General features: G+C 33.5%; 1 protein-coding gene across 1 annotated transcript; it reads right to left on the bottom strand.

Moving 5' to 3' along the window:
• Positions 1-478: 478 nt before the first annotated feature.
• On the bottom strand, positions 479-20,118 carry LOC142617084 (E3 ubiquitin-protein ligase RGLG4-like). Its single transcript, XM_075789777.1, has 12 exons — positions 19,944-20,118; positions 19,585-19,862; positions 5,885-5,969; positions 5,240-5,380; positions 5,042-5,155; positions 4,783-4,880; positions 4,608-4,687; positions 3,692-3,797; positions 3,443-3,570; positions 1,640-1,811; positions 1,060-1,116; positions 479-963 (listed from the first exon to the last, which is right to left on the bottom strand). Exons 2-12 carry the CDS (start codon positions 19,837-19,839, stop codon positions 877-879), a joined length of 1,323 nt encoding a protein of 440 aa, XP_075645892.1. The 5' UTR covers positions 19,840-19,862; positions 19,944-20,118; the 3' UTR covers positions 479-876.
• Positions 20,119-27,274: the final 7,156 nt, after the last annotated feature.

Here is a 27,274-nt window from a genome sequence, read left to right as displayed (position 1 = left end):
TGGGCTATATAAGTACCAAGACAATGTCCTCAGTTAAATTTGGACAAAACTAAGCTTAATAGTCCTTCACATGCTCAACAAATAATCCAATTGCAAAATGTTTTCTTGTGCCAAACAGTTGAGACAAATGCCGTGAATTACTTCAGATTAAGAAAGTGGGCCAAAAAGCGCTTTGAAACCTTGTCTTACACTAGAAATTGGGCTGTCTTAATATGGTTTTGGAAGTAAATTGTAGTCGGTGGCTGCTAACCACATATGTTTAAGCTTAAATTACAATTACATGAATTGTGGTTTAGGGTTGCTTTTTGGGTCAAGACTGTTGAAAGAATTGATACCATTAGTTTAATAGTTGACTTGGAGAGCAGATCATAATGTTAATAGCTGCCCATATTTGGATAAAAGCATGTCACGGACAATGGTATGTCTTGGGTAAGGTCCTGGTTGCATAATCACAAGTAAGGCTGGATCTTGGAAACGATAAAGAGGAACATGAAATATAAGATATCATAATTAACAACTTAACATTACAAATGGATAATACCACACATCAGGGTATGAAACAGAAACTTTACAGATAGGATCTAGGGTCCCAAATCCAAATCCAAATCCAAACAAGCTCTGACACGGGTAATTATTCAACACTCATGAAATAATGTTCTCTCCTCTCGCATAATAGTGGATTTTACTAATTAACATATAATGAAATTATGTAAGAAGACGGAACACTACTTCCACAATATTGAATAATTTTTCTTGATAGAACACCTGGATATATGCAGTCTAATGTACATTTGATTTTTGTTAGGATGGGAGAGATGATTTCTGATTGCTTCACGGAAATCTTTCTCCATCCAAACATACTTCATTAGTTCTCCATCACCCAGTGAACACCCTGAGACGGCTTCTGATTGGTTGACGACATATTGGACAGTTACTCAATCTAGCTCCACAGTCCTGACAAGTCTGCAATGAAATAATTTACTCGAAATAATTACAATACCACCTAAATGACAAAGAGGACAAAGGCAAAATATGAAAATATCAATGAGTTTAGCTCACCAGGTGCCCACAGCCAAAGGCCAAGTCCTTTGAATTCGTTAAACAAATAGGGCAAACCTGTATGAAAATTGGGTAGAAAATAAATAAGTGTTCCCAAACTGATAAAATCCAGTAAGCAAAGCAATACTCGTGCAGACCAATAACAAGATTCAACAAGTTAACATGACCTTGTAAGACGAGAAAGTATCTCCTAAGCCCGCTTTATGGACGAGAAAGATAATTTACACTATAAGAGACCTTGCATTAAGTTAACAGATTATCGTGTGCTCAATACTGACACATTTGTTACTATACACCAATCACGACATGCTACCTAGTATAATTTTTGTTTTTTGTTTTTTGTCATGAGACTTATTATAGACCGTCATACCATTTGTCACATTGAAATTGTACGGAATTAGTGACCCCAAATGTTTGAAAAGTGAGTAGGATTCAACTGGGCAGCAAACCAAGCATTTTGTTCAGTCTTATTTCTAATCATTTCATAATTTTTTGGCCACCTCGTCTGGCCATGTTCATTGCAATGATATATAAACAGGCGATATGCTCATGTTTAATGCAAAACACACTATAATTATACCGCCTGGTTTCGTTCATCTGCCTCCATTGATGGAAGGCTGCTTGGCTGAGGAGTTGGCATTTGAGGACGACTGTAAGGAAGGCTGCTTGGCTGAGGAGTTGGCATTTGAGGACGACTGTAAGGAACTGGAGGAGGGCGTGGAACAATTTTCTTTGCTCTTCCTGTCACACGTCTTTTGTCCAAAAGAGAAAATGCAGATTAGAAAGCATGCACAAGCTAGTTTAAGTTCAATCACATCACATTTATGTTTCATCTACAATTGGTACTATAAGCTAGGATGCACGGATACCCCATTTTTGCTCAAGTACTTGTTTCTGATACATATCGTAATAGATACTTCTAAGATACGTACCTAGTTTTTTTTTTTTTTTAAAGAAAAAGTACAAACGTGCCCGTAATATTGCTTGCATACTGTTGTAACCCAATATAACTCAAACTTGTAAGAATTTTTATTTATATTTTTTTATATATTTGTTTCAATATTGGACAATTATCTAGCTGTCTTTTTGATAAAATTATCTAGTTGTCTTTTATTTACTCTTTTAGAGCTTGGTCTGTATTTTAAACATCATTAGCCATGGTCCCGCGCGATACGCGGATAATACTTTAAGCTATTATGTGAAAATCTTATATAGAATATCCAAAATATTTTAAAGTAAAAACAAGAAGTAATGTTGCAATAACATAAAGAGATTTTTGTTAAATTAATGATTTAATACAAAATTAAGGGGCTGATGAACTTAAATTATAGAGAAAAAGTTACAGAAATTAAAAATTAGTTATTATGTGGTGTAATACCTTCTCAAAAGAAAATGGTTTTATAAGTTAATTGTTTGTTTAATCATTTATTTTTTTGCTGAAATTTTTAATAATAATTTTTGTTTCTACATTGGCTTGGAGTTAGAATTTGTAATTTCATGTAAATGTTTAGTTTTTTTTATTGAGAAAAATGTAAATGTTTAGTTGGCTTATGGAAATATCATCTAAAATTTATGATGTCACGTTTATGTTATTGAAGTATGATAGTAGTAAGTTAAACACTCAGTGAAAATAGTGACATCCTATTAATGAATTTTGTTATAATCCAAATATGTAAAGAAGTTGAGCTGTAAAGCTAAATAAAAAATCACTCTTACAAAGCGTCACATGATAGAATTGCATGGACTCTCACGTGATATTTTTTCTTTCTTTTATATATATATATATATATATATATATATATATATATATATATATATATTTATTTATTTAATGGCTATTGATTTACTTTATTATCCATTATTGTTTTTAAATTAATATATGCTTAATAATTTAGAAAAAATAAATGCTTCACAATATATTTAAAATATATTTAATAAGTAAATAATACACATATACCCATTATATGGTATCCAATTTTTTCAAGAATTGCCATATCCCATATCATACCCATACCCGTACTTGCGCATCTTAGACTATATCTTAAATCCTCATATACATTATTGGCAAAACTTAAGTATAGTTACTTTAATGTTGTTATTTAAGTTTTTCAATTAAATTCTTCCACATATATGCATTGGTCAATGCAATACAAACAGTATTATCTCTTTTCCAAAAATAATTAAATTCATCTATATGACTTATTGGCTAATGCGAATGTAGAATATAAAGGGGAACTTAAATACTTTTAAGTTTTATTCATAAATTATTGGTTGTCCAATTACCTCCATTGTGCAGCAAAGCTCTAATATCAGATAAGTACCATCAAGTTTTCACCAAATATTAGAAAACTAAAAAATGAAAAAGATGGATACGCAATCCTACCCAAGTATGCCAAATTCCCTTGCTGCTTGATACTGGATGGGGATTTCCATTAGGGCAGCTAGAGCAAAAGCAGTTTCTTTCTCTGAGGGTGATACATTTTTAGACATAATTGCAGTGAAGTTAACGAACTACAAACAAAGAAGACATATATTAAAAGTCTATGCATGTTGAATTATATTCAACTTATATGGAACAATACAGAGAACTTATATGGCATTCAAAGCTAATCGGGTGCTAGTACAGTGATACCTGAAAATTATCAAATTCACGTGCAGGGATCTTGTCATCAAAGCTCTTCATGTCATCCCAGGGTCCATCACCAACTCCGACAAGAACAATTGAGAGTGGATATGAACTGGAAATTAAAATTTAAAGGTAAATTTGTTTAATTCAACACTACTGCTTTTACTTTAGCAATTTTCTTTAATGTCTGTTTGTTGACACCTTGATGTCAGTGGCTCCACCATATTCACTTATTTCTCAGTCCTTGTAAATTATTGTACAACATTTACTGAAAATAAAGGAGACGAAATCTATACAAAGCAAAGTTTTTAATCTTAATCTTAGGACTTGCGTTGAGAGTGATGACAAACATGTTTTGGAAACAGTTGATAACAGTAATAGCCCACAAGGCAGAAACATGGTGGTTCTACAAGGCAAAAAAAAAAATCCTCTTTTCTTCTTTCTTGTCAGTAAAAAAATTTATCAGTCAGTGAGGCACATAAACTATTGAACAGACCTTGCCCATCACAACCTACAAACTAAAATGACCAACACTAAACTGCTGCACATGTACCTTACTTGTCATACATTCTTCAGAATAGCCAATTGTCAAACAGAAAAATTAAGCATTACCACAGATTCATACCGTATCTAATGGTACCACCATCAGTGTGTTAATTTTTTTTCCCTTATGGATTTGAATTCATCATCCAGTAATTTTTTTCATTGACTCCAATCTCCAGTATTTTTTTCTTATTATTGAACAGAAGAAAGTCTACTCTAGCTTTTTAAAGAATGACACAGAAAATGGAAAGCAAAATAGCTCATAATGTAATTATTGAAAATTAAAGATAAATTATAAGATCAAAAGGCACGGGTGGGTGGGGGGTGATTTAATAGAAGCCTAAAAGGAGAAATTTAAATCATCAATCTGCAAGGTCACCTCGCATTGACAATTGATTTGATTGTTTGTTCTTCTTGTGGACTTAGTTCTTTCTCACTTGTATTGACGCTTCTTGTAACCTTCACAATAGGAAGACATTGCTTGAAATAAGAAAGATTGTGTGCATGCAACACTGTCAGTTCAAGAGATTTTGAAAGATGACTTTGAATTTAACCTGGCCATCAGCAATGAGAACCAGTACATGGTACTGGCCACCACTTTTCTCTACAATGTCAATTGCAGCCTCAACTACCGGAGCATAAGAAGTTGGCCCTTAAACACAATTAAACAAATCAATGAAGCCACAACTTTTGAGAAAAATCAAAATATTATAGAATGATGTGAAACAAGAAAAGTCCATGGTTTTGGTAGTGGAAAGTAATTGCCAATTAGTGAAAATACCAGATTTCAACTAAAGGGAATAAAAAACCAACCTGCAAGTCGCAAGTTAGGAACTATTTTTTTGTAGCAGGACAAAACTTCTTCAAAACCATGGCAAGGTGTATGATCATTGTGAAAACTAAACACTTCCTGATCATGAGTTGTCGCTATAACAGAAAATAAATCCAGTGATTATATGAAAAAATCAGAGAAACTTGCCCAGATATTCAACTTTAGGGGACTAGACATACCGTCACCAAAACCAAAACAAGGAATTAAGTTGTCTTCATCGAAAGGGGATAAAGTCTTCCCAACGATAGAGATTGCCTTCTCATATGGATTAGGTGTATCTCCAATGGCATGCAGGCTTCGGTTGTTGAATGAGATTTTGCCTTCAATAACAAAAACGATGCATTGGCTTCCCAGATACACAAACCAAATGCAAACCATTTTGACAAATAAATGATACCACAGACAAAACTGATGCATTGCTCCACTTTAGATTCTTGACTATGTGATCATTGCATTATACCCAGACTGGATAGGCAGTGGCATTGTAAGTAGAAAACGCATGTTAATAAAGTACAGGGAGGAGGGACAAACAACCGATTACATGTTACAGAGGGCCTGCTAGAGATGCAGTGACCTTCCCTAAAATACCTTCTACACCAAAACTATCTAGCGTCAAGTCTAATAATGCATATCCCTTAAGGTTGAGAAAAAACTATTCAAGAAGATAATAAGGAATATAATCATTTTTTTTTCTAATTAAGTCAGATTAAACCCCAGGGTCTTGTAAAGACAAGTATTAACCAGGGGACCTCAATTTCTGCTCCATGAATAACTCATGCGATAATGAATGAAACTGTAGAGTGTTTATATCTACTTCCACAAACCTGTCCATTCATTGCTTTTAGTGAAATCAATTCCAACGATAAGATTGGATGATTCTAGACCTGCCGTTCTCAATGCTGCAGTAACCTATTAGAAAAGACAGCCGATTCAAAAATTCATCTTCATGTTAAAAGTTCTAAATATATTAAGTATCAGATAATTTTGCAATGTTATTCTGTGGCATGCATATTGTTGCCAATAATTTCTAAACTCTCAGATTATAAAAATTCAAAAAATCTGATGATTTAATGAATGGGAAATATACAAACTGCCATCCATGGTTACTAAAATTTAGCACTCTGATACTAGCCATAGTTGGGCAGGAACTAGACCATTGAGTATGACCGCTGATCCATAAAGATCAACAAAGACAAGAACTCCAGAACACTGTATTACAGTTAACCTTCTGTAAGATGTTCCTTAAATGTAAAATTAAGGCCTTGTGTTACATGTGGTTCGACAGGTTTTTGTAAAAGAAATATAGGAAATGACTTTGCTTAAGATTATAATCTGCATGTCAAAACTACATTACAACCAACTAATGAGTGGACAATGAAAAAAATTTCCCCAATGCTTATAAAAGATTAAAGATTACACAACAATAGAGGGACATCTATTTTTTTCTCTATTTGATTTTTGATTTCAAAGCCAAAATGTCAAATGCAATCCAACAATCCTATAGATGATGTAAGAAAAAATCTACTAATTTTTGTAATTCATTAATTTTGGTTTTTTTTATGTTATTTTAGGTTTAGGGTTATTATTTCCTTGTTTTTAGGTGCTTTTAATGCTTTTTAGGTCAAATTAGGTTCTTATTATGTTTAGGTATCAATTAGGATTTATTTTAGGTTATATTTTCTGCTTGTTAAGTTTTACAAAGCCTTTGTGGTGAGCCTTTTTTGTAATATTGGGTCGGGCTGCCTCCTGCCGTACTAGGACTAAAGTGTTTTGGATCAGGGAGTTAGGACTGGTCTAATTGCAACCCACCTTGGTCTAACTTGTGCACAAACTATGCCCCGTTTGCCAAGATTTTTGATCACATGCCCATGGCAAACAGAGCTACCATTGTAATTACGGCAAGCAGATATAACAAAGATAATAAAAGAGATACGTTCGGTATTTAGACAAAAGTAAATAATGGGTCATTACAAGGAATGCACGTTTTATGAAATAGCAAAAATAAATACGGAAAAGATAGTAATAAGCTTATTGAATCAGAGAGGGAAAAGTCAGTTTGCCGCGCCAAGTTATGTCATTGGGTCTAAGTCAAGGAGGGAAACATTTCCTCAATGCGAATAATCTCCTCAGGAAGAAATTAACTGCTTTGAGGGAACAGGCATAAATGACTCGTGCCCAGAAGGATCTTTTGCCTTTAGCAGAGAGCATGGGTTTTAGAAGGAGAGAAGGAATCAACCTATCTGATGCATGTCTACCATTCTATTCTCTCCATTTTTGTTTTCTTATTCTCTCTAATTCTTTCTTTCTTTTCGTTTTCTTTCTTAGTGCTTACTTAATTGTTGTGATTCTCTCCTTAGAAATTACTATTACTTTATTCCTCCTAGCTGTGCATGGCAAGGGTCCTTATATAATGCCTGCCGCGGATGGCTTTTACCATTTTAGCCTTTAACCACCTTTGTTTGGTGTGGGTGTCCTTGCCGACCATGACTGATTAGTCAGTTGCTCAGCCAGCACCACTTACCTGTGTCAGCCAGCACCACTTACCTGTGTTGGCTGCACCACTCTACATCAGCAGACAAAGAGGACTATTTTGTTTATTTGCTTGTCGTGGCATTCTTACCTATCACGGCGTGAGTGCTCTCTCTGCCCATCCCTCACGACATGCACCTAGTGGTTCCAACACATCCTTACCTCTTTTGGGCGGTATGTCATCACAGCAGGACACTTCCCCCAAAAGAGCCTGTCAGGAACCACAAAATAGGTTTTCGCCTCTCCCCACCGCCAAACCATGCCCTCTTACCTCTGACCCATGACCCACCACTTTCTATATTGGCTGGGTACAGGCTGGTGGTGTATGGGACTTGCACGTGCTTCACTTCCATAGTCGTCCAAAATCTGCTTGCTGCTCATGCGTTTGCCGCGGTCTGAAGGCCCGTCTGCACATTCTGCTGTTCGCCCTTAACTTCTTATGGCGTGAGCTGTTTTCTGATTTCTCATTCTTTATGGCTTGCTCCCCTAGGGGCTGGGCTTTGCTTGATTGTGGGCTTTCCCTCCCTCAAGCCACTCTTTTGCTTCTTCCTGCGATCCTGCCATCATTTCCTACCGCATCATTCTGCTATTCTTACCATGATGTTATTTGACCCAGAATTGCTGGACCTCTTTGGGCTTGCTGCTTATTTCTTTTTTGATAACCCAGTAAGCTCATTGGGCCTTTAACTATGTTACTTGCGGGCTCTTGTGTCCCATTTATTTCCTTTTGGACATCCTTGGCCCATTTACTTTCTTTGGGTATCCTTAACCCTTTCTAATTCTGTGTTTTTCATGGGTTTTTACTAACTCATTGGGCTGGCCTGGCCCAATTACTCTATCCTTCATCTTTGGGGTTTATGGACTATCTATTGCCCCTTACTTTCTTTTCTTGCATTCTTTCGGGCTCACTGTGGCTACGGTGGCTCATTCTTACTTTTCTACATCACATACTGCCCATGAGTTTGCTACTTCTCTCTTTCCGTGTCTTTTAGGCCTGTTTGCTTCCTTAAGGCCCATTTGTTTGCTTTATGGACCTAGGATCCATTATTCCTGCCGCTTGAGCTTAAAGGTTTTTCTATCCAATTGCTAACTCTTTTCTGCCCACGTTATTGGGCTTCTTCTTTCTATTGGACTTCCCAAAATGAGCATCAACAACCTTTAAATTGGCCTCCAAACCTATAAACATGTTTTTTAACAATTGTTCAATCAATAAAAATTCAGACTTCGTTTTCTCTATTTTTTAGTGGATTCTAGACTTTCTCTCCTTGTGAACTCAAGAAATGTCACTTTCACACCCCACATCAATTGGTATCAAAGCCTGGATCTTACCCTAGTCTGATGGCTACTAAACATGACAGTAGCAATTCTAGTAACCAAAATGTTAAAGCATAAGTTCTTAGAAAGGAATTCATTCAACTTCAGCAAGATGCCCAACAAGTATTATGCAAACTACAGCCGGCAGTCGCTACCCCTCTCGCTAGGAAATAATACCATGGCAACTCCAATCAATATACTCAAAAACACACTCCTAAATTCAAGAATATTTCATTCTTTGATAGGATGATGAGCAAGTTGGAATTTATTGATTGGCTTCTTGATTTGAAAGAGTTTTTATTTTTGAAAAATTTGTGATGAAAAAAGAGTACAGTTTGCATTTAATATATTGAATGATGAAGTAGAGGAATTGGGGTAAGACATTCAAATCGATAGAAAGCGTCGAGGTAAGCATCCATTTCGCTTTTGGAAAAGAATGAAAAAGATGTTAGTTGATTTATGTTTTCCGCAAGATTATTATAAAATACTAGATTATACAAGTGTTAATTATAGATCTGTATATTCATAAAAAAAGGAATATGTTCAAAACATGAAAGGTCAACCACAAAACATTATCACATCCAAATCCATGTGTCAAGTAGGGCTGTCCAGACCCGCTCGCCGCCCGACAACCCGGAAAAACCGCCCGATTCCGGCCCGAACCAAAGGTCCAATTGGTTGGCGGCGGGTTACCATTCTCAAAAACCGACGCCGGTGGGTCGAGTGGCGGGTTTGCATCTTCAATACCCGAGCAACCCGAACCCGACCGAAGCTATAAAAAAATCCTACCAAATCCTACAAAAACAAGCCAGATCCGGCGAGATCTTGACCAGATACAGCTAGATCTAGTGGGATTTAGCCAGATCCAGCCAAATTTCAACAGTTTCTAGCAAAAAAAATGCAGATTTCAGGAAAAAAAAATCCAATTTCCGGCAATTTTTCCAGTTTCCTGCAATATTTTCCAGGTTCCGGTGATATTTTTCTAGTTTCCATCGAGTTTTTTGAAGTTTCCAGCGGGATTTTCCAGTTTCCGGTGAAAATTCCAGATTCCGGCATCGATTTTTTTTTTTTTCCCAGATTTCGACTCCTTTTTTAATTCCGGCAACTGACCGACGTTTACCATCACCTGAAACTGAACCGATCTATTTTTCCGACGGTCGGTTTCGAGTTACTCCGCCCTCCACCCGCCGCCGGCGGGTCGAGTCCGGGTTGAGTCGAAAACCGACCCGACCTGACCCGTAAACAGCCCTAGTGTCAAGTAAAAAAAAGGGTTTGAGGGTTGACAAGATTCAGCCAATTTCTAAAGAAAATTTTGAAGTGAATGAAAAAGATCAAGACTTGCAACAATTTGCTGAATTGAAGCTTGAAGATATAACTTTTCAAAAGTTTGATGAAGACGTCAAAGAAAAGAAGATTGAGTTGATTGTGAATAATGGTGAAAATCAAAAGATGGTAATTATTAAGAATATTGTGGAAGATTAAATTGAGGTCAAATATGAGGATGAGTCCATAACTCATAGTGCCTGGGTTTCGGTTGATTGGCTAAAGATGACTACACAATTGGTTGATTTTCTTGGAGTAGAAAATTTTGATTTTATCAACAACTTTTTGTTAATTGATGTTGCAAATAAATTGAAGGCAAAGGAGAATAAATTTTATGCTACAATATATGAAGGATACAAGTTTCAAAATCATATTAAGTTACTAAACCATTCAAAGTATTTGTTTATTTGGAGCTGAAGATTTTAGATCTCAATTATCAACAAAAGGATGAGTTTTTTTTTTTTTTGTTCAGGTTGAGGGATTTGATGTAGAATAGAATCTATAATTTAGTTTTTGTAGTTCATTAATTTTGGTATTTCTATGTAATTTTTGTTATTTTAGGTTTAGGGTTATTATTTCCTTGTTTTTAGGTGCTTTTAAAACCAAATTAGGTTCCTATTATGTTTAGGTATTAATTAGGATTTATTTTTAAAAATATTTTCTTGTTAACATCAGGGGTAAAATCAGGGGTAAAAATGTATTTTATCTTCACTTTTATGTCTCTCTCCTCTAAAAACAAAAAGTAACATAAAAAACTCAACCAAACAAGATCAAAGAGGGGGTTTTGTAGAGAAACAAGATGTGTATCAAAATAAGACATCTGGTTCATCATTTCTCTATCTCACTTGTACCTCTCTCTTAATCTCTGATTTCTCAATCCGTCTCACTCATCCTTTCTTCCCACAACCCATTTCAAATTTTATATCCCAACCTTTCAATCAAACCCCTTTATCAAACCAAAACTTAATTCACAATCCAACACAAAGAAAACCCTGTGGAAAATTCACCCAAACCCACCATTAACAAACCCCTAAAACCCGGGTTAGGCCGAGACACAGAGGGCAGAGGAACCACTGTGGAGTGGTGGTGGTTGTTGATTGGAGATGGATGACATGGAAGTCTAAGGGAGGCTTTGCCAGAGAGGGTTTCAGAGATTAGAGAAAGGGAGCTCGGGTTTGGTGAGGGCTCGGTGAGGGTCTGATGAGGCGAGGCCGCCTGAGGTGGTGACGTTGATGTGAGGGGCGGCCATGGAGTTCGTTTTAGAGATGAGAGAATAGGGGTTTAGAGAGAGCTCAGGCCAAGGGCTTAGAGAGACTGAGCTCAGGTTTAGAGTGAGAGAGAGGGCTTGATGAGATTTATTGTGGGAGCTTGAAGGGTCAACCATGGAGGTCCGATGGAGGAGCTCGCCGCTGAGGAGGAACTTGCCGCTGAGGTGGCGTCAATGATTGAGGGAAATGACACTAAAACCCATGGCTGATCTACCATGATCCAAACCCACGGCTGGATTTTTCTATACCTCACACTTCAGTTGTTGGCTTATTTCTATCTCACTCTCTCTTTATTGATAACGTTGCTGGTTGTTTTGAGATGTTGGCCTTCTGATAAAATTTGGTTCAAAATTTTGAGTTGTTGTGAAATTGTTGATATTGTTATGGATTAAAAAAAATTCATTGAGCCATTTGATTGGTATGTCGTTCCTCCATGTTCTCATTAAAGTTCATGAGCAATGAAAAACCCTAGTTTTTTTTATTCTTGTTATATTTGATCTTGTTTAAAAATGTGTTTTTCTAATAGCAAACGAAGAGTTAGGTTACGGAAGGCTAACGGAACTAACCTCAAATAGGCAAAGTATAAATGATTGAACTACGGATAGGCAAAGTAAAAACGGGTCATACCACAAGTGGGTTTACTGTAATTATCTCTTACTTCTATCTCGTAAAGTTGATGAAAATGACATGGTTCTTTAAGCAGGAGCAGAATTGGACCCTTCGACTTGGCCTTGAATACTACATTAGCATATGAAAATGAATACAATAGTGGATTTTTTTTTTTTTGTGTGAGTATAAACTAAAAATAAATAAAATTGTTATATTTTTTTTTTCTTTGATTGTTAGATGTGATTCTATATTATTAAAAATATGATATATAATGATGGGAAAAATTAATGGATGCCCAAAAGGCATTGGTTTAAAAAAAAATTAAAATTTTTATAAGAAAAGAAAAAAGCAATTAATTTTTTTATGGCTTTTTTTATTTCCCGTGAAAGTAAAATAAAAAATTCCCTAAAATGATTATTCACAGTTGCCCTAAGGGCACCTGTTAACATGACCCTATAATAATATAATATTATTCTATTACATAGTATGATCTGGATAATTTGGTATTTATAACTCCTACCTTTTATTTTGAATATTATTCTCATTATATTTTATTCTATAAATTTACTATTCTCTCTCATATTTTCTCCCAAAAAAAAAATGTGATTATGCTATCTCTCTCTCTAGATTTCTGATTCTTTCTTGCAACTCTACTTTGGTTTGACATATTTTATGTTTTTTTAATATCTCTACTTTCAATTGATACATTTTAGTGTTATATTTTTTGAGTTCCCCATCACAAATTCTCTCTTTCCCTTTTTATAGCTTTGGTTTGATTTTTTTTTTTTAGTTAATCCTTGCTAGTTTGGAAGTGAGAATTTGAGTTTATATCAAAAAACACAATCTACTTGTCTATTTATTTGAAGGTGTCATTGTATCTGTCAATTATTTGAGTAAATCAAAAATACCAAAAATGATAAATTACATATTTGTAAAAATAGAAAAATAGAAATTACTTTTATAAATTGTTTAATTTTTAAAGAGAAAAATTTATCTACAATCAAAAGGAATATACTACGTTATACTGCACCTCAAATTAATAATTTTATAAAAGGTGAATATGTGTAACAAAAACATAAAACTCCTATTCTGCTCTTGAGTGACCCTATTTTTTGCTTTACATAAACAATGAAATCCCTAGTTTACCCTTAAGTGACCCTAAATTTTGTGGATGAACCTAAGATTAGGGGTGTCCACGGGTCGGGCTGGGTCAGTTTTCAACCCAGTCTGAACCCAACCAGCCAGCGGCGGGTGGACAGAAAAGTGACCCGAAACCGACTGCTGGCATCAATCAGTCAGGTCGGTTTTGGGTTCGGGTGGAGATCAAGTCTGTTCGGGTGGAGATCGGGTCGTCGTCGGAGCTACAAGATCATCGCTGGAATCTGTAAATCATTGCTGGAATCTGCAAATCATCGCCGGAATATGTAAAAACTCACCAGATCTGCATCAAAATCGCGCGAAATTTACACCAAAATCGCTTAAATCTGCTGGGAATGGCTAGATATGGCTAAATCTCACCAAATATGGTTGAGAACTTGTTGGATCTCCTCGGATTTGAGCGCGATTTCACCGAACTTGTATAGAGCCTTCGTCGGGTCGGGTGGCTCGGGTTTTGGAGAAGAAAACCCGCCACTCGACCCGCTGGCATCGGGCTTTGGGTGCGAAAACCCGAAACCGACCTACAAGAGCGTCGGTTCGGGCTGAGCTCGGGTGGAGATCGGGCGGGTTGGTCGGTCCAGTGGGTCACGGTCGGGTCTGGACACCCCTACCTAAGATGGTTTAAGCGATAATGTTCCTAATTTGCAATTGGCTTGTCCATGAAATTTCTATTTTGTCATTGAGTAATCTGATTCACCCAAAACTCAGAAACATCATAAGCCAAACCAACAACAGTGTAAAGGCAAAACGGAGATGTATTTGTTTATGTTGTGCTTATCACAACATTTAGAGAGATTATTTCTCGAGGTTTATGTAATTTTCCCATAAAAATAAATTGAGAACTTGACTTATTCACATTTTTCAACATTATCATTATAAATATATAGGGCTAATTACAACTTACCCATTTGTGGTTTAACTGAAATTTAGGTTGCCTACCCGTGGTTTTAAATTTGGCACTTTACATGCTTGAGGTTAGCTCAATTGGGCTAAACATGTATAATTGCTCCTATTTCATATCTCTCTCCTCCCAAAATTACAAAAATGCAGAGAAAGCCAAGGATGCCTTGTATTCCTTTCTCAATTAGACTTGACAATCAATCAAAAATTTTGGTTATGTAATTATGTATATAGACTGTTCTAATTAGTGTACTTCCCTCAAATAAAGTAATGGTGCTAAATAGAGTCAGTGACACAATTGTCTTTTAATGACCAAATTAGTTATTTTTTAAAAATCTTGGATCGAATTGGCATTAACTCAAACCTTTGGAGAATTTATTAGAATTTACCCAAAAAACTTAAAACTAAACAAATTCCACTAAAATTTCCCTTTACATAATTTCTAAATATGCATCATATTGTTATACTTAAATATTTTAATTCAAATTTTTTCATGCTATGGGTGGGGACTAATTATTTTGAGTCTGTTTAGTAGATCTTCTCAAACTCACATTTTTACATTTTAAACAACTTTACACACATTTTTTTACCCACACAAATTTCAAAAAACTACAAAAATCTCATCTCAAACTACTCTACCAAACACCCTAAGAATGCCTTAACAGTGACAATGGGTACTTTAATAAAAACTGGCCTGTGGAACACTACTTTGACAGTGAGGACTGACGTGTTTCCCGTTACTTGTTCTTTTTGGTGGGTCTCACATTCAAATTCTTTACAATTTTTTTTTTAACAAAAAATGGGTTAAAAGGGACAACTAGTGTGACTTCCTTATTTGAACGTGATCATAGTAGCAATCTACCCTACCTGTTTTCAGACAAGATCTCATACCCGATCGGTAAAAAACTCACTTATTATTTTTTGGACTGTTTGGAATGGAGATTGAACATAAAGAGTACTAACACACAGCTAGTTGTTAGAGATCAAATGACAAACCCAAGTCATGAAACTTGTCCGTCCGGTATCTCTTACTTTTTTTTCTTTTTTGTGGGTCTCTCATATTCAAATTATTTTGCGTAAGTGGAGGGTCACACAGAGAAGCAACGTAAGGCACACTGGTTTAACTACAGGAAATGCAATCATATTAGCAATAAGTGTAGTGGACCTTTCCTTTATTAAAAGGAAACGCGTTGACGTCATTTACCTAAAAGTCTTTTTCGAATGAATGGAAGATTTGATTTTAAAGTATACACCACGTGGTCCGCCAGGAATCACGTGCCTTGTTGTGGATGTAGAATATTTTACAGCTTGAATAAGTCAAATAAATATATTCTTTTTTTGTTCTTTAATAAGTAATCAAATAAGTATATTCCTTTCTTTTAGAAAGAAATAAGTATATTCCTTAATGTGGCGTTTGGTATGGAGTAATATTTTAGGATTCCCAGGAATGTTTAAAGATTCCTATGTTTGGTTGCAAATAATGCTAAGGAATCAGATGCCAGGGGAATCTGGATTCCCCTCTCAGTAGGAATGTGGATTCCCTTTAAAACAGGTGGGAATCCAGGATTTGAGCTTAAAGGAAATTGTATTTTTTATAAATTGACAATTTTAACCCTTTTTCATTATCATTTAAGCAATTAACATAAAATATAAAACAAATTATTATGGATTAAACTCTTTTAAAATTATTATTAAGAATAAAAGCATTTGAGAATTTAAATAGTTATTTTTGTATTGTACCTGTCATTTTGAAATATTAAACTATAATTTTAATGAATTTTTCATAATTAATAGTTTATATTTGGTTTTTCATTATTTATTTAGAGGAAGATTTTTTTTTTTAAGAACTTGGTAGTTCAGATTCAAATCTAAGGATAGAATAGGAAAAATAAATAATTCATTTAAGATTTATCATCTCACATTCTTAGGAATTTTAAGATATTCCCAATGAAACCAAACATAGGAATAGCTACATTCTTAGGAATGTGATTCCTAGGAATCACATTCCTAGGAATCTAGATGCCAAGAGTAATGTGGATTCCCTCGTACCAAACGCCACGTAAAGGTTGTAATCTGTCCCGATTTGTTTGTTATGTGGGTAAAGTCTAACTTTTTAAGAGAAATTTATTTATCATTTTATCTATCATATAAGAATGTATAAGTTTGTAAAATTACCTTTAAATAAATTGATCAGCTTTTTTTTTTTTATTTTAAGTTATTTTTAATGAGGCAACTAAAAAAAGTGACCTAATTAGATTGATTTTTTAAATATTTGCTAATTTTCTTTTCAAATAGTTTTGAAAATAAAATAAAATTATAATAGGAACATTAATAAATTAATAACTTTTATTTTTAAAAACAAAACAATATTTTGGGACATCTTAAAATTGAATAGAGGACAAACAAACTGGGATGGAGGGGTATAAATTTATTGATGATTGGTAACTCACCCATTTGTGGGTTCTAATTAATTCAACTAGTAAAATCTCTTATGATGGAATAAGAGATTTGGGGTTTAATCCTTACCTATACTAAAAATCGATTGGTGTCTTGATCTGATTAATGGTCTTTAGGTTAACTAATATTTCCTAGTGTCTTCTATGTAAATGCTTCAGGGACATTTCCTAGTGTCTCACACTTATTTCGTATAAATATATGGACAAAAGTTAAATATAGTGCATCAAGTGTAATATATAAAGGTTTCTCAATTAAATATAGTACAATATTTTCTTTTCTGTTCTTTTCTTTTCTAAGGACAATTAAATTCAATATAACAATATGTTTGAATTTTAATTAGAAAACCTAATGTAATATACCTAAGATTTGTTCCTAAAGATATACATATATTATATATTTGGTTTGATGGTTTAAGGAAGTGTTTGGCAAAGTCACAAAATTGATTCAAATCTAAGTGTAAATTGAATCAAACACAAAACTACTTTTATTTTAAAATGATTTTATATTATATCAATTTTATCTAGAATCATATCGGACCATACATATAAAAAGTTTAAATATAAAAATATGGGGAATATCGCTTTGAAAACTTATACTATTAATTTTAGAGTGAATGTAATTTTTTAAAAATAAATTAAGAAAAAACTAACTTTTTAAGGGAATATGTCAAATCCCATTTTGAACAATAACAATTAAAATTAATTATATTATTCTCAATTAACCTTGTTCTATCTTGTCAAAAAAAAAAACTTTGTTCTATGATATGTCAAATACCCCTAATATGATCTACTCTCGCCTATCAAATATTCAGCTATCCCTAAATTATTATTTTACCTTATAAAAAAAATGGTAGAATTTACACACATTTGAGTTGAAGCTTATTGAAAAAAATCCATGATTTATGACTTTTGTAAATAAATTTAGTAAATTTAAACTGCTATGCCATGATGGTCCAACTATAATAATTCCCCAACAAATGGCATTGTTTTTGTTTATTTCATTATTAATAGAAGCATATTTAATAATAAAAATGAGTGAAAATTTCTACAAAATATTTTTAAAAACATAAAAACAAAAACAAAAAGACAGAGACTATTGAAATCAAATTAGAAGATAAATGCTCCATTTGTTTTCCGTAGAAAGTATTTTCCTTTTAGTGGGAAAATGACTTGTTCTTCCATATTCAATTGTAAATATGATTGGAAAATATTTTTAATTGTTTAGATCACACGAAAAATCATTAATATATTCATATAGATGCAATGATGGTAATAGAAACAATTGATAAGTGGTACGGTAATAAGTGGTAGTAACAATGGCGGGGTATACCGATGATGGTAGGGACAGAACTAGTGAGAGACCAGAAGGGGCATGCCCTCCTGGATTTCTTTCAATTGGTCAACTCCAAAATTGAAATTTTTGTCCCCCAAAAACCTCAAAAATTAAATTAGTCATATAACTTATATGTTTTTGTCTTTTTCTAATTGAGCTTCAACCTATGGCGTCTAAGGGTCATATAACCTTACCGATTGAGCTAAATGAAACCCACAACATAAATATTATATAACCCATATTTGAGATCGATGGTCCCTTCCAAAAAAATCCCCATTTCTATCAACAAAACAAAAGCAAATCTCTTAACAAAAAAATATTCTTTGATTAAAAAATGTGTTTGGTATGATAGGTTAGTTCTTTTGCTTATTTGTGACCCAAATTAAAAGTTTGGTATTTCGTGATTTGGGTAATGTGGATTTGTCTACCTAATGAATTATTTACTAAGTAGCCTACCAATTCTTTGAGTTTCTAAGAAATCTATGGAATGAACATTTTCAACCAAGAATATTATCAAAACTAGGTTTGTAACAAAATGGTAGAAAGACATTTTAATGGACTTTGATTTGGTTTATTAAAAAGGTAATAGTTGATTTTATCTCAAAGGGTTGGTCTAATAGTTTCTAAAGTCTCGTGAAATCTAAATCATCTAAATCTATACTGTCGTAAGTTTGAAACCTATAGTCAACATTGTAGGACTACCCTCAATGATTCACGTGTACTTCTTTTTGTTAATACTAAATACATACTACTACAATTTATCATTTTTTTTTTTAATTTAGTTTTGAATTTTGGCATATTTCTTGTTCTTAAATTATCAAAAACAAAAAGTTATTTATGTTTCCTCAAAGATAGTGGTGGCAATAATAACAATAGGTGGGTGGGTGGTTGTCGCATAAAAGAACGAAAAGGTGTAGACAAAAAAGGAAATGTCATTTATATTTCTCTTGTTTTGTTGGACAATGTTTTCTTCTGCACTAAACAAGAAAATTACAGAAAATGTTTTCCAACGAAGCATAAGTTGCTATGTTATCATTATTAACTAAAGAAGCAAACGGCTCTAATCCATAAAGCAAACAAACTTTTTGAGAAAACCAAAGAACGACGAATGTTGACCAAGTCAACAACATTGTTTGGTACCAAGCTTTATATATCCAAATTTGAAAACTTCACGGGCGCAAATAGAAAGAAAAATTAAAGAATCATGGGCCCAAACATCATTTTGAATTGATATCCCTCTTCCATACAAAAATTAATAAATCAAAATATAATATAATAATAATAATAATAATATATTTTAGAATAAAATTCAAAAATAAAATTTGAGTCTAGATAACTAGATATTGACTTTTGGTTTTTTAAGTCATCCAAGACCATTTGATAAGATTTAAAAAATTTAAGCCCTCTATTTTGTAAGCCCTTTACTTCAAAATAAATGGATAAAAATTTTAGAATCTCACACAATTGATAACTAATAAAAAAAACCCAATTTTTCATGGCCATTGAAAACAAGATAAACCCAACAAAAAAAAAAAGTGATGAATAGGTTCTTAGCTTTCAATTTTTTTGTTTAGCAAAGATTACTTTCACACAAAGACTATTAGAAAGAGACAGTTAGACAAAAGGACACTAACCTCTTCAAGGGTATGGTAATTATCAGGGATGAAACCATATTTCTTCTTGGCTGAAGACCTTCCTCCTCCTCCTATTTTTGGTCCATGGCTGGTACTAGTCATTGATGGTAGTCTGGATATAACAGCTGAAACAGGATTATTATTATGATGATGATGATGATGAGACGACCCCGTTCTTGATTCCTCTGAACTTGCAACACTTCTCGGCCTACTTCTACTCCTGCTATTATTACGTGATGAAAATATGCCACCCATTTCTCATCTTCTTTCAGTAAAACCTACCAAACATGGATATAAGAGTGCACAAAAATAAATACTATTTTACTATTCGTTCAAAATTAAAAGAAAAAAAAAATTACCTGTGTTTAATGAAAAACACAAGAAAGATAAGATTCCCAGTGTTGCTTTGTTCTATGAGCTTTGCTTAGAAGGGAGGGGAGCATCAAATTCGATAGTGAGTGACTTTTGAGTTGTCAGCGTGTATTGTGAGGGAGGAGGGACTGAAAGGCGTCAGAATCAAGAACCAATTTTGATATATATATATATATATATATATATATAGAGATATATAGACTAAGACATTAATAGTTTTTGCTGTAAACAGGCTTTTATCTTTTAATTTTTTATTTAACTATCGCACCGGCTCTTAAGAATAGACACTAATCAATTTTTGATATAAATAAATCATAAATTTTTTATTTAATTATAAAAAATTTTATCAATTAAATTAATTAAAACTTACTATAATATATATAATTTAGACTAAAGTGTATACGAAAGTTGATAACTTAGCGTATATAAATTTCTAAAGTATGTACTTAGCCTATACAATAATAATTAGCACCTCATGTTTGGTGAGAATTGATGGGATGCTATATGCCTAATTACAAACAATAGTATATTTTTTTTTTTTAAAGGTTTTGTGGGGGACTCTTCTTTTTATGATATTCCACTGATGGGTTTATTTGATTGGGCCGCGGAGGGTCCAGAGAGACCTTATCTGTACTTTTTTTTTTTAAACGTGCGCTACGTGCCACCAATTAAAAGTTGACATTTCAGTAAGTTTTTTTTATACTAAATAAAATTTCTATTAAGGGTCTGTTTAGATAAAACTTATTTTATTGAAATTGAGAACTGAAAATATTATAGTAAAATAATTTTTAAACGTGTAAATAGTATCATGAGACCCATTTTTAATAAAAAAGATTATTGAAAAGTGAAATTTGTGAGACTATAAACAGTACATTCGTACACTGTTCACTGCTAAAAAGTCAAAATATGCGGTTGGGTAAAAAAAAAAAAAAAAAATAGATGTGGACACGCAAACGCGGATCCTAACGCCCCCTAAGTATATACGTGTGAAGCTTTCTTCTGGAGATTTAAACCCAACCCTTTCCCGCACTTTACAAGCATTTATATTTATAGAGTGACTACCACACCGATTAAAAGTTGACATCTCAGCAATTTTAAAAAGCTACGAAAAGTAGAAAACCCAACAATCATGAAGGTACACAGTATTTACAAAATTCAATCAACTCCGGTTCCGGTGAGTTCAAACTCGAGCAATCCGAGTCGACTCAGTATAGTTGACTCGGTATGTGCGGCGTCAACTCGCTAGATCCGATGAGCTTTCGTTCTGAGTTGGACGATCGACTCGGATAACTCGCTGTTGAACTCGTCGGAGGCACAGCGGGCACATGAAAAGTTATGCCAGCGTACTCGGCGGACCATGATCCGGCGATCCAAAGCCTTGACTCGGTAATCAGAAGCTCCAAGAAAGTGATACTGGTTCCGGATCCGGCGAGTTCCAGCCGGAGCTCCGTTACCTTCTCGCCGTTCGGATCTATGGCTTTTGGATTTGGATCTGGATCTGGATTTGGAATTGAAAATCTTCGACCGAAATAAATTTTCCGGTTCACCATGCTTCTTATCTTTAGTCTTCTTCTCCAAATCTTATGCAGTTTCTGTCTCACGTTTTATTCGTTATGCGTATTTTAGGTTATATAGCTTAATGAAGGGGCCAGTTTTTATTAACAAATGTTTTGATTGACGGTGACATTTGGTAATGTTTGGAGAAGGCTGAACGCGTTTTGTGAAATTGCGTTTCAGCCTTCTTCTTTTTTTCTTTTTGGAAAGAGACGTATGAGCAGTGCCTTCGCTGCCATTTCTATCTTTCTTTCTTTTCCGTAATTTTTGACTTTTCTTTGTATAAGTGGGTCTCGTAAACAGTATTCAAGACTCACAAACTTCACTTTTTAATAATTTTTTCATTAAAAATCAGTCAAACGGTACTATTTACACATTTAAAAATTATTTTGTTACAGTATTTTCAGCTTTCAGTTGTATCTAAATAGACCCGAATTTGATGCGGTGGTGTTTTCCGTATAAGACTATTTTTATAGGTGGGGTTAAAAAGTCATATTATTATTTTTAGTACAATTAAAGTGTTTGGATATTGTTTATTGCTAAAAATTAAAAATACTGTAACAAGATAATTTTTAAATGCGTATATAATGCGTGGGGCCCAGTTTAAAGTTGTATTTTTGAAAAAAAAAATAGTTTGCGGGTCCCGTGAACAGTGCACGGGACCCATACAAAATGTACGAGACACAAACGTGGAGGAAAAAACGTGTATCCAAACGTACACTAAGTACAAAATTATGTCTATATTGGTAGAGCCAAAGCTCAATAATTTAGCTCTACAGCTATCGTGCACAACTACTTTTGACTGTGCACAGTGGCTCAAATGTTTAAAAAAAAAAATTATTATTTTATTCATGTGTTCACACTCCTTGTATTATTATTCACGTGTTCACACTACTTTCTACTATTAATATTCACGTGTTCACACTATAGCTTATTCACGGGTTCACACTATAGCTCATATGTAATAAAAAAATATTATTTTATTGTATTGCTTATATTATTTTATTGTATTGAAAGTTAAAATAAAACCACTTATGTTGGGCGTTTTATAAAGTGAGAAAGTAAAATAGATAAAATAGTTTTTTATAGAACCATATTGCTAAATTTATGACTCCACCAATATGAATACTCTAACAAAAAGTAGGGAGCCAGAGAACGGAACTTTCTTCTCTTTCTTTTTCTTCCCTTTCTTTTGACGCATGCTTTCTTTGATTGCTTGTCTTTCCTATTTTGTGTTTAAAACATGCATGTGGGAGATTGTTTGTGTAGGTGTGTGTTCCAAACATTTTTATTATTATTTATTTTCTAGCCATTGGGGATTTATGAGTAAAATAGACGTTGGGAAATTATGAGAAAAATAGTCGCTAAACAATAATGGATAATATAGCTATTGAGCTTTTATGAGTTATTAAATAACCAATAACAACAAACCATTATTGTCATGAATAGCCTATATAATACCTATCACTACACCATTCCTATAAGTCTTTTATATTACTTTATATTTCTACATAAACAATTTCTAATCTCTTACTCTCCCACATATTTCTCTATAATTATATTTTTGTTTAAAGGAAAGACAATAAAGGGTTGTTCTTGAACTTCCATTAGTGGAAGTACGTCCATCATGAAAGTTGACATTATAGTATAATCCTGGGGGTTTGTTTGGCCAAAAGAACCAGTTGCACCAAGTTTTACACTGGGTGACACGAATTAACCTTTAAAGACAACGCTTTTACAGCATGATTCCATAGCATTGTAAGATTGTTTTAATCTATTCTTATTTTATATTCTTGCTAATTACTTAGGATATTATTTGTTGTATCAATAATTTTTATTTACTAAAATATTTCCAACAAGGAGTTGATTAAACAACCTCAAACCCATGATCCTATGCAAGGTGAGTGTTCTTTCCATGAACCTCTCCTTTGTTTAATATGATTCACATGAGTTTCTTATTGTAGTTTCTTTGATTTGTTATATCTAATTTGTTTGTTGATTTTAATTCTTTTGATATGTATTAATTTGGTTTTAGGTTGTTTATGATCTTTTCTTCTTTCTTCTTTTCTTTTTTTGCTCTTATATTGTTATTTCAATCCCTAGGTTAGTTTGACATGTTCTTGCTTTTAATGTTGTTTAATATATTATTTGGTTTGTTTCGTGTCTGTTTGTTTATGTTGATGCTTTGTTTTATTTGTTTTATGTTAGTTTAGTATTTACAGTTTCTAACATGCTTCTTTAATTTGTGTTAATGCCTTTGATTAAATTTGTAAAAATGTGATTCTTTTGGATTCTATGCGAAGGATGCGTGCGCATGGTTTCAACCATGCGTACACATAGTTGAGTATGTGTACGCACCCTAAATCCAGATTATGGCAAAAATCTTGTTATTATTTAATTAATCATTTTCACATGTTATGTGTGATTCTGTTTGACTCTAATTAAGTTAATTAACTGTGTTTGATTATTTTCCATGTTTGATTGTGGTTTTAATGTGTTTCTTTTTAGTTGTTATGTGATCTTTAACATGTTATGTGTGTTATTATATTTAAGTGAATAATGTATCTTTAGGTTAAGGATTAGAGCTTTCTTAATAAACTATTTAATTAAATATGGTCTAGAAACATATTATGAAGGCTAGTCCATAAGTCGGGCAATCTTGGGTGCCTAACACCTTCTCAAATTATACTCAAACTCCAGACCCATAATCTAGTATGCAGACCTATGCATGTAAATGAGTGACCCAAAAGGCCTAATATGGTTCCTAGACTTAAATGATTAGGTGGTAACTCCATTTTCACCCTTCGTTTGGTCCACTTCTGGCCAATGAGTACTTCCCGTGAATAAACCACTATGCGTGGGCGCTTGCGCCAACATAAACGAGCTGAGTTTTGTGGAGTATTGAATGTTCAATTTTGACTTGACACCAAATATAAATTGCTCAAGCTTGGATTGAGCTTGATCCAAGCTTACAAACTATGTTTAAGCTTGAATTTGTCAGATAGTCCAAAAGCTTGAGCTTGTCTTAACTTGGCTTGATTTAATAATCAAGCTAAGCTTTAACTCAATATTAAGCTTTTGAGCTTGAAATCCAATACAAGTACATTATCAAGTCTATAGGGAAGTAGTTTTAAACCCAAGTAATGTTGGGCCCTGAATGAAAATAGTCACAATATTAACTGGCCCATTCTGGTGACTGACTTCTCCAAAGGAATCAAACCTTGGACCACGAACTTAGGCCAGACACAATTCTCTAGGAAGATTAGAGATCGAAGAGCCAAGGATGAGCTACTTGCCGAACTTCTAAGGATGAGGCACTTACCAAACTCTCAAAAATTGGGTTACAAAAATTCTCTAATGAAGCTATCACAATGAAGCTCAACACGATGAAGTTATTGCCAAACTCCTGAGGATTTGGTCATGATGTGAGTTGTATGAAATTTATCCAAGCTTGAAGCTTGGATTGGTTTGGAATGGTACCAATCAATTCAGTATTGAAGAACGGTGGGGGAAAAGTTACAGACTCGTATTTTGTGAATGTATAGGATTTTTGTGGAAGGAGAAGGTGTTGTTGCTATTAATTGGATGGTGGGGGGGAATCGATAAATTTTGTTTGAGAGATAAAAGGTAATATTTAAATGGAAGAGAAAAACAAATATAGAGTCTGACATAAGTGTGTGTGAATTTAAGCTTGTTAAAATAGCAAAAGTTGGATTTTTTAAACTAAATTTTGCTAAAACTGCATTAAAGTTGATGTGAATGATCTTATTCATAATTGCATTCAAGTTGATGTGAATGATCTTATTCATAATAGAAAGTTGAACCTATTTTGGGAGAAGTTATAAGGTCCACATGGTGGATAAGTGACGTGGTCCACCATTCCACTAAAAAACTTACACTTGTTTAAAATTGCTGAGTCAGAAATTTTTTTTTAAACAGAAACTGATTACTGACTCAGCAATTTTAAACAAGTGGGAGTCTTTTAGTGGAATGGTGGACAAGTGACGTGGTCCACCAGATGATTGTATAATTTCTCCTATTTTGGGAGATATTATTGCAAGTTTAGTTCGGGTTGTATATCAATATTAAGGGAAATGCTAACGAATGCCCTTCGGGTATTGGTTAATAATCTATTTTAAGAAAGTTTTGACACCACTTTTATGGGAAATGAAAAAATTATCAAAACATTAATTGTTTTATTTTTTTTTCCCATAAAAACTTTCTTTAAATAGATTATTAACCAATACCCGAAGGGTATTCGTTAACATGACCCCAATATTAGTAGAGCAGCTCATGTTTTTGGTAAATGAGATATAAATCATAATTTTGTTTATTGTTATGCCTTTGACTTCTTCTGATGCATCAACTTGTTGGGCTTATCTTGGAGGCCAAATTATTGGGTTACTTCGTTGGAACTAGTTAAATAGCATTTCCATTAGTATTTTGTTTTTCTTTAGATCTCTCTCTCTCTCTCTACCCTATGAAATTTTGGCTTATATATATATTGTATATGTCATCACTTTTGAATTTGATCAATTTGAATGTTGATGTCATAAAGATATTTGAAGTTAATTTATGCGAAAAGTTAATAAATGTATTAAGGGTATTGATTTTAAAAATATTTTTAGAAATTTTTTATAAGAAAAGAAAAATTAATTGATTTTTTAACATCTTTTTATATTTCTCATGAATGTGATATTAAATCTTTCATAAAATGATGTTGTAACGAATACCTTAAGGGCACTCGTTAATCAACCTCTTAATTTATTTACTTATCTTTGTAAAATATTATTGCATAAATAATGATTAAATTGATCATTTGTTAAATACATTCCAAATCTATAATAAATATACATTTTATATATTTATATCTATATATAATTCTTTATAAATTTCATAAAGTGAATCTATATCTTACAATACATTAATATGGTACGATGCACAATTAAAAAAAAAACTTATTCACCGTTTTGACAAATATGATCTAGGAAGCTTAACTTTAAAATTTTATAAGGGAAAAACCTGATCCACACATTAACCGAGAAAGAAAAAATCAAAGGAAAAAAAAAAGAAAAAAAAGAGAAGAAGCCGAGAAGCCAACAATTTGGAGGTGAAATCCAATGTGAGGGGGTATCATGACCTTCTCCCTCTCAATTTTCTCTTTATTTTGAAGGGAAAATTTTATGATGAGTCGAGAAAGAAAATATTTGGGTCTTATTATATATTCTTCTTCCTCTCTATTTAACCAAACATACTCTAAAAAAATTCCCCTTCTATTTTTTTTTTTCCAAAATTTTCTACCCACCCTATTTTACTTCGGACACTACAACTTTTAAGTTTTCCACTTTAGTTGCTGCCTTCAGTATTTGATCATGCATGTGACATAATTACATCTACCTACATGGCCGTCACTAGCTTCATCCTATACGCATGATCAATAATATCTCTCCCTCGATCAGAACTCTGAACTGTAATTAATGGATGCTACTACCAAAGTAAGGAATCCAGAGCCAGAAAAACAAGGACGCAAAAGTGGGGGAGACGAAGCGGAAGCGTCAACAAGATTACAAGAAAAGAAATCCCTCAAATCCTCTTCCCGCCCAAATAAGATACACCCCTCTCTCTCTCTCTCTCTCTCTCTCTCTATCCATAATAAATACAGTGTAGTCTGTAGAATAGATAGCATTAGCAAGTGATAGAGAGAAAGAAGAGTACGTAGTTAACTATGAGTCAACCACCGGTGGTGCTGCCGCAAGGGAGCGGA

Source organism: Castanea sativa, chromosome 11 (genome assembly GCF_040712315.1).
Source record: "Castanea sativa cultivar Marrone di Chiusa Pesio chromosome 11, ASM4071231v1".
NCBI classification, from domain to species: domain Eukaryota; kingdom Viridiplantae; phylum Streptophyta; class Magnoliopsida; order Fagales; family Fagaceae; genus Castanea; species Castanea sativa.
Note: the sequence above shows the minus strand (reverse complement) of the source record. Positions and strands in the feature narration are given on the sequence as shown.

Bases quoted from the DNA above. Each gene is read 5' to 3' on its own strand.
- LOC142617084 (XM_075789777.1), bottom strand. From the start codon at position 19,839: ATGGGTGGCATATTTTCATCACGTAATAATAGCAGGAGTAGAAGTAGG. The intron at 1,117-1,639 runs GTATAATTATAG...ATTTTCATACAG, and splicing joins CAGATGAACGAAACCAGGCG to GTTTGCCCTATTTGTTTAAC. The intron at 964-1,059 runs GTGAGCTAAACT...ATTTCATTGCAG, and splicing joins CCTTTGGCTGTGGGCACCTG to ACTTGTCAGGACTGTGGAGC.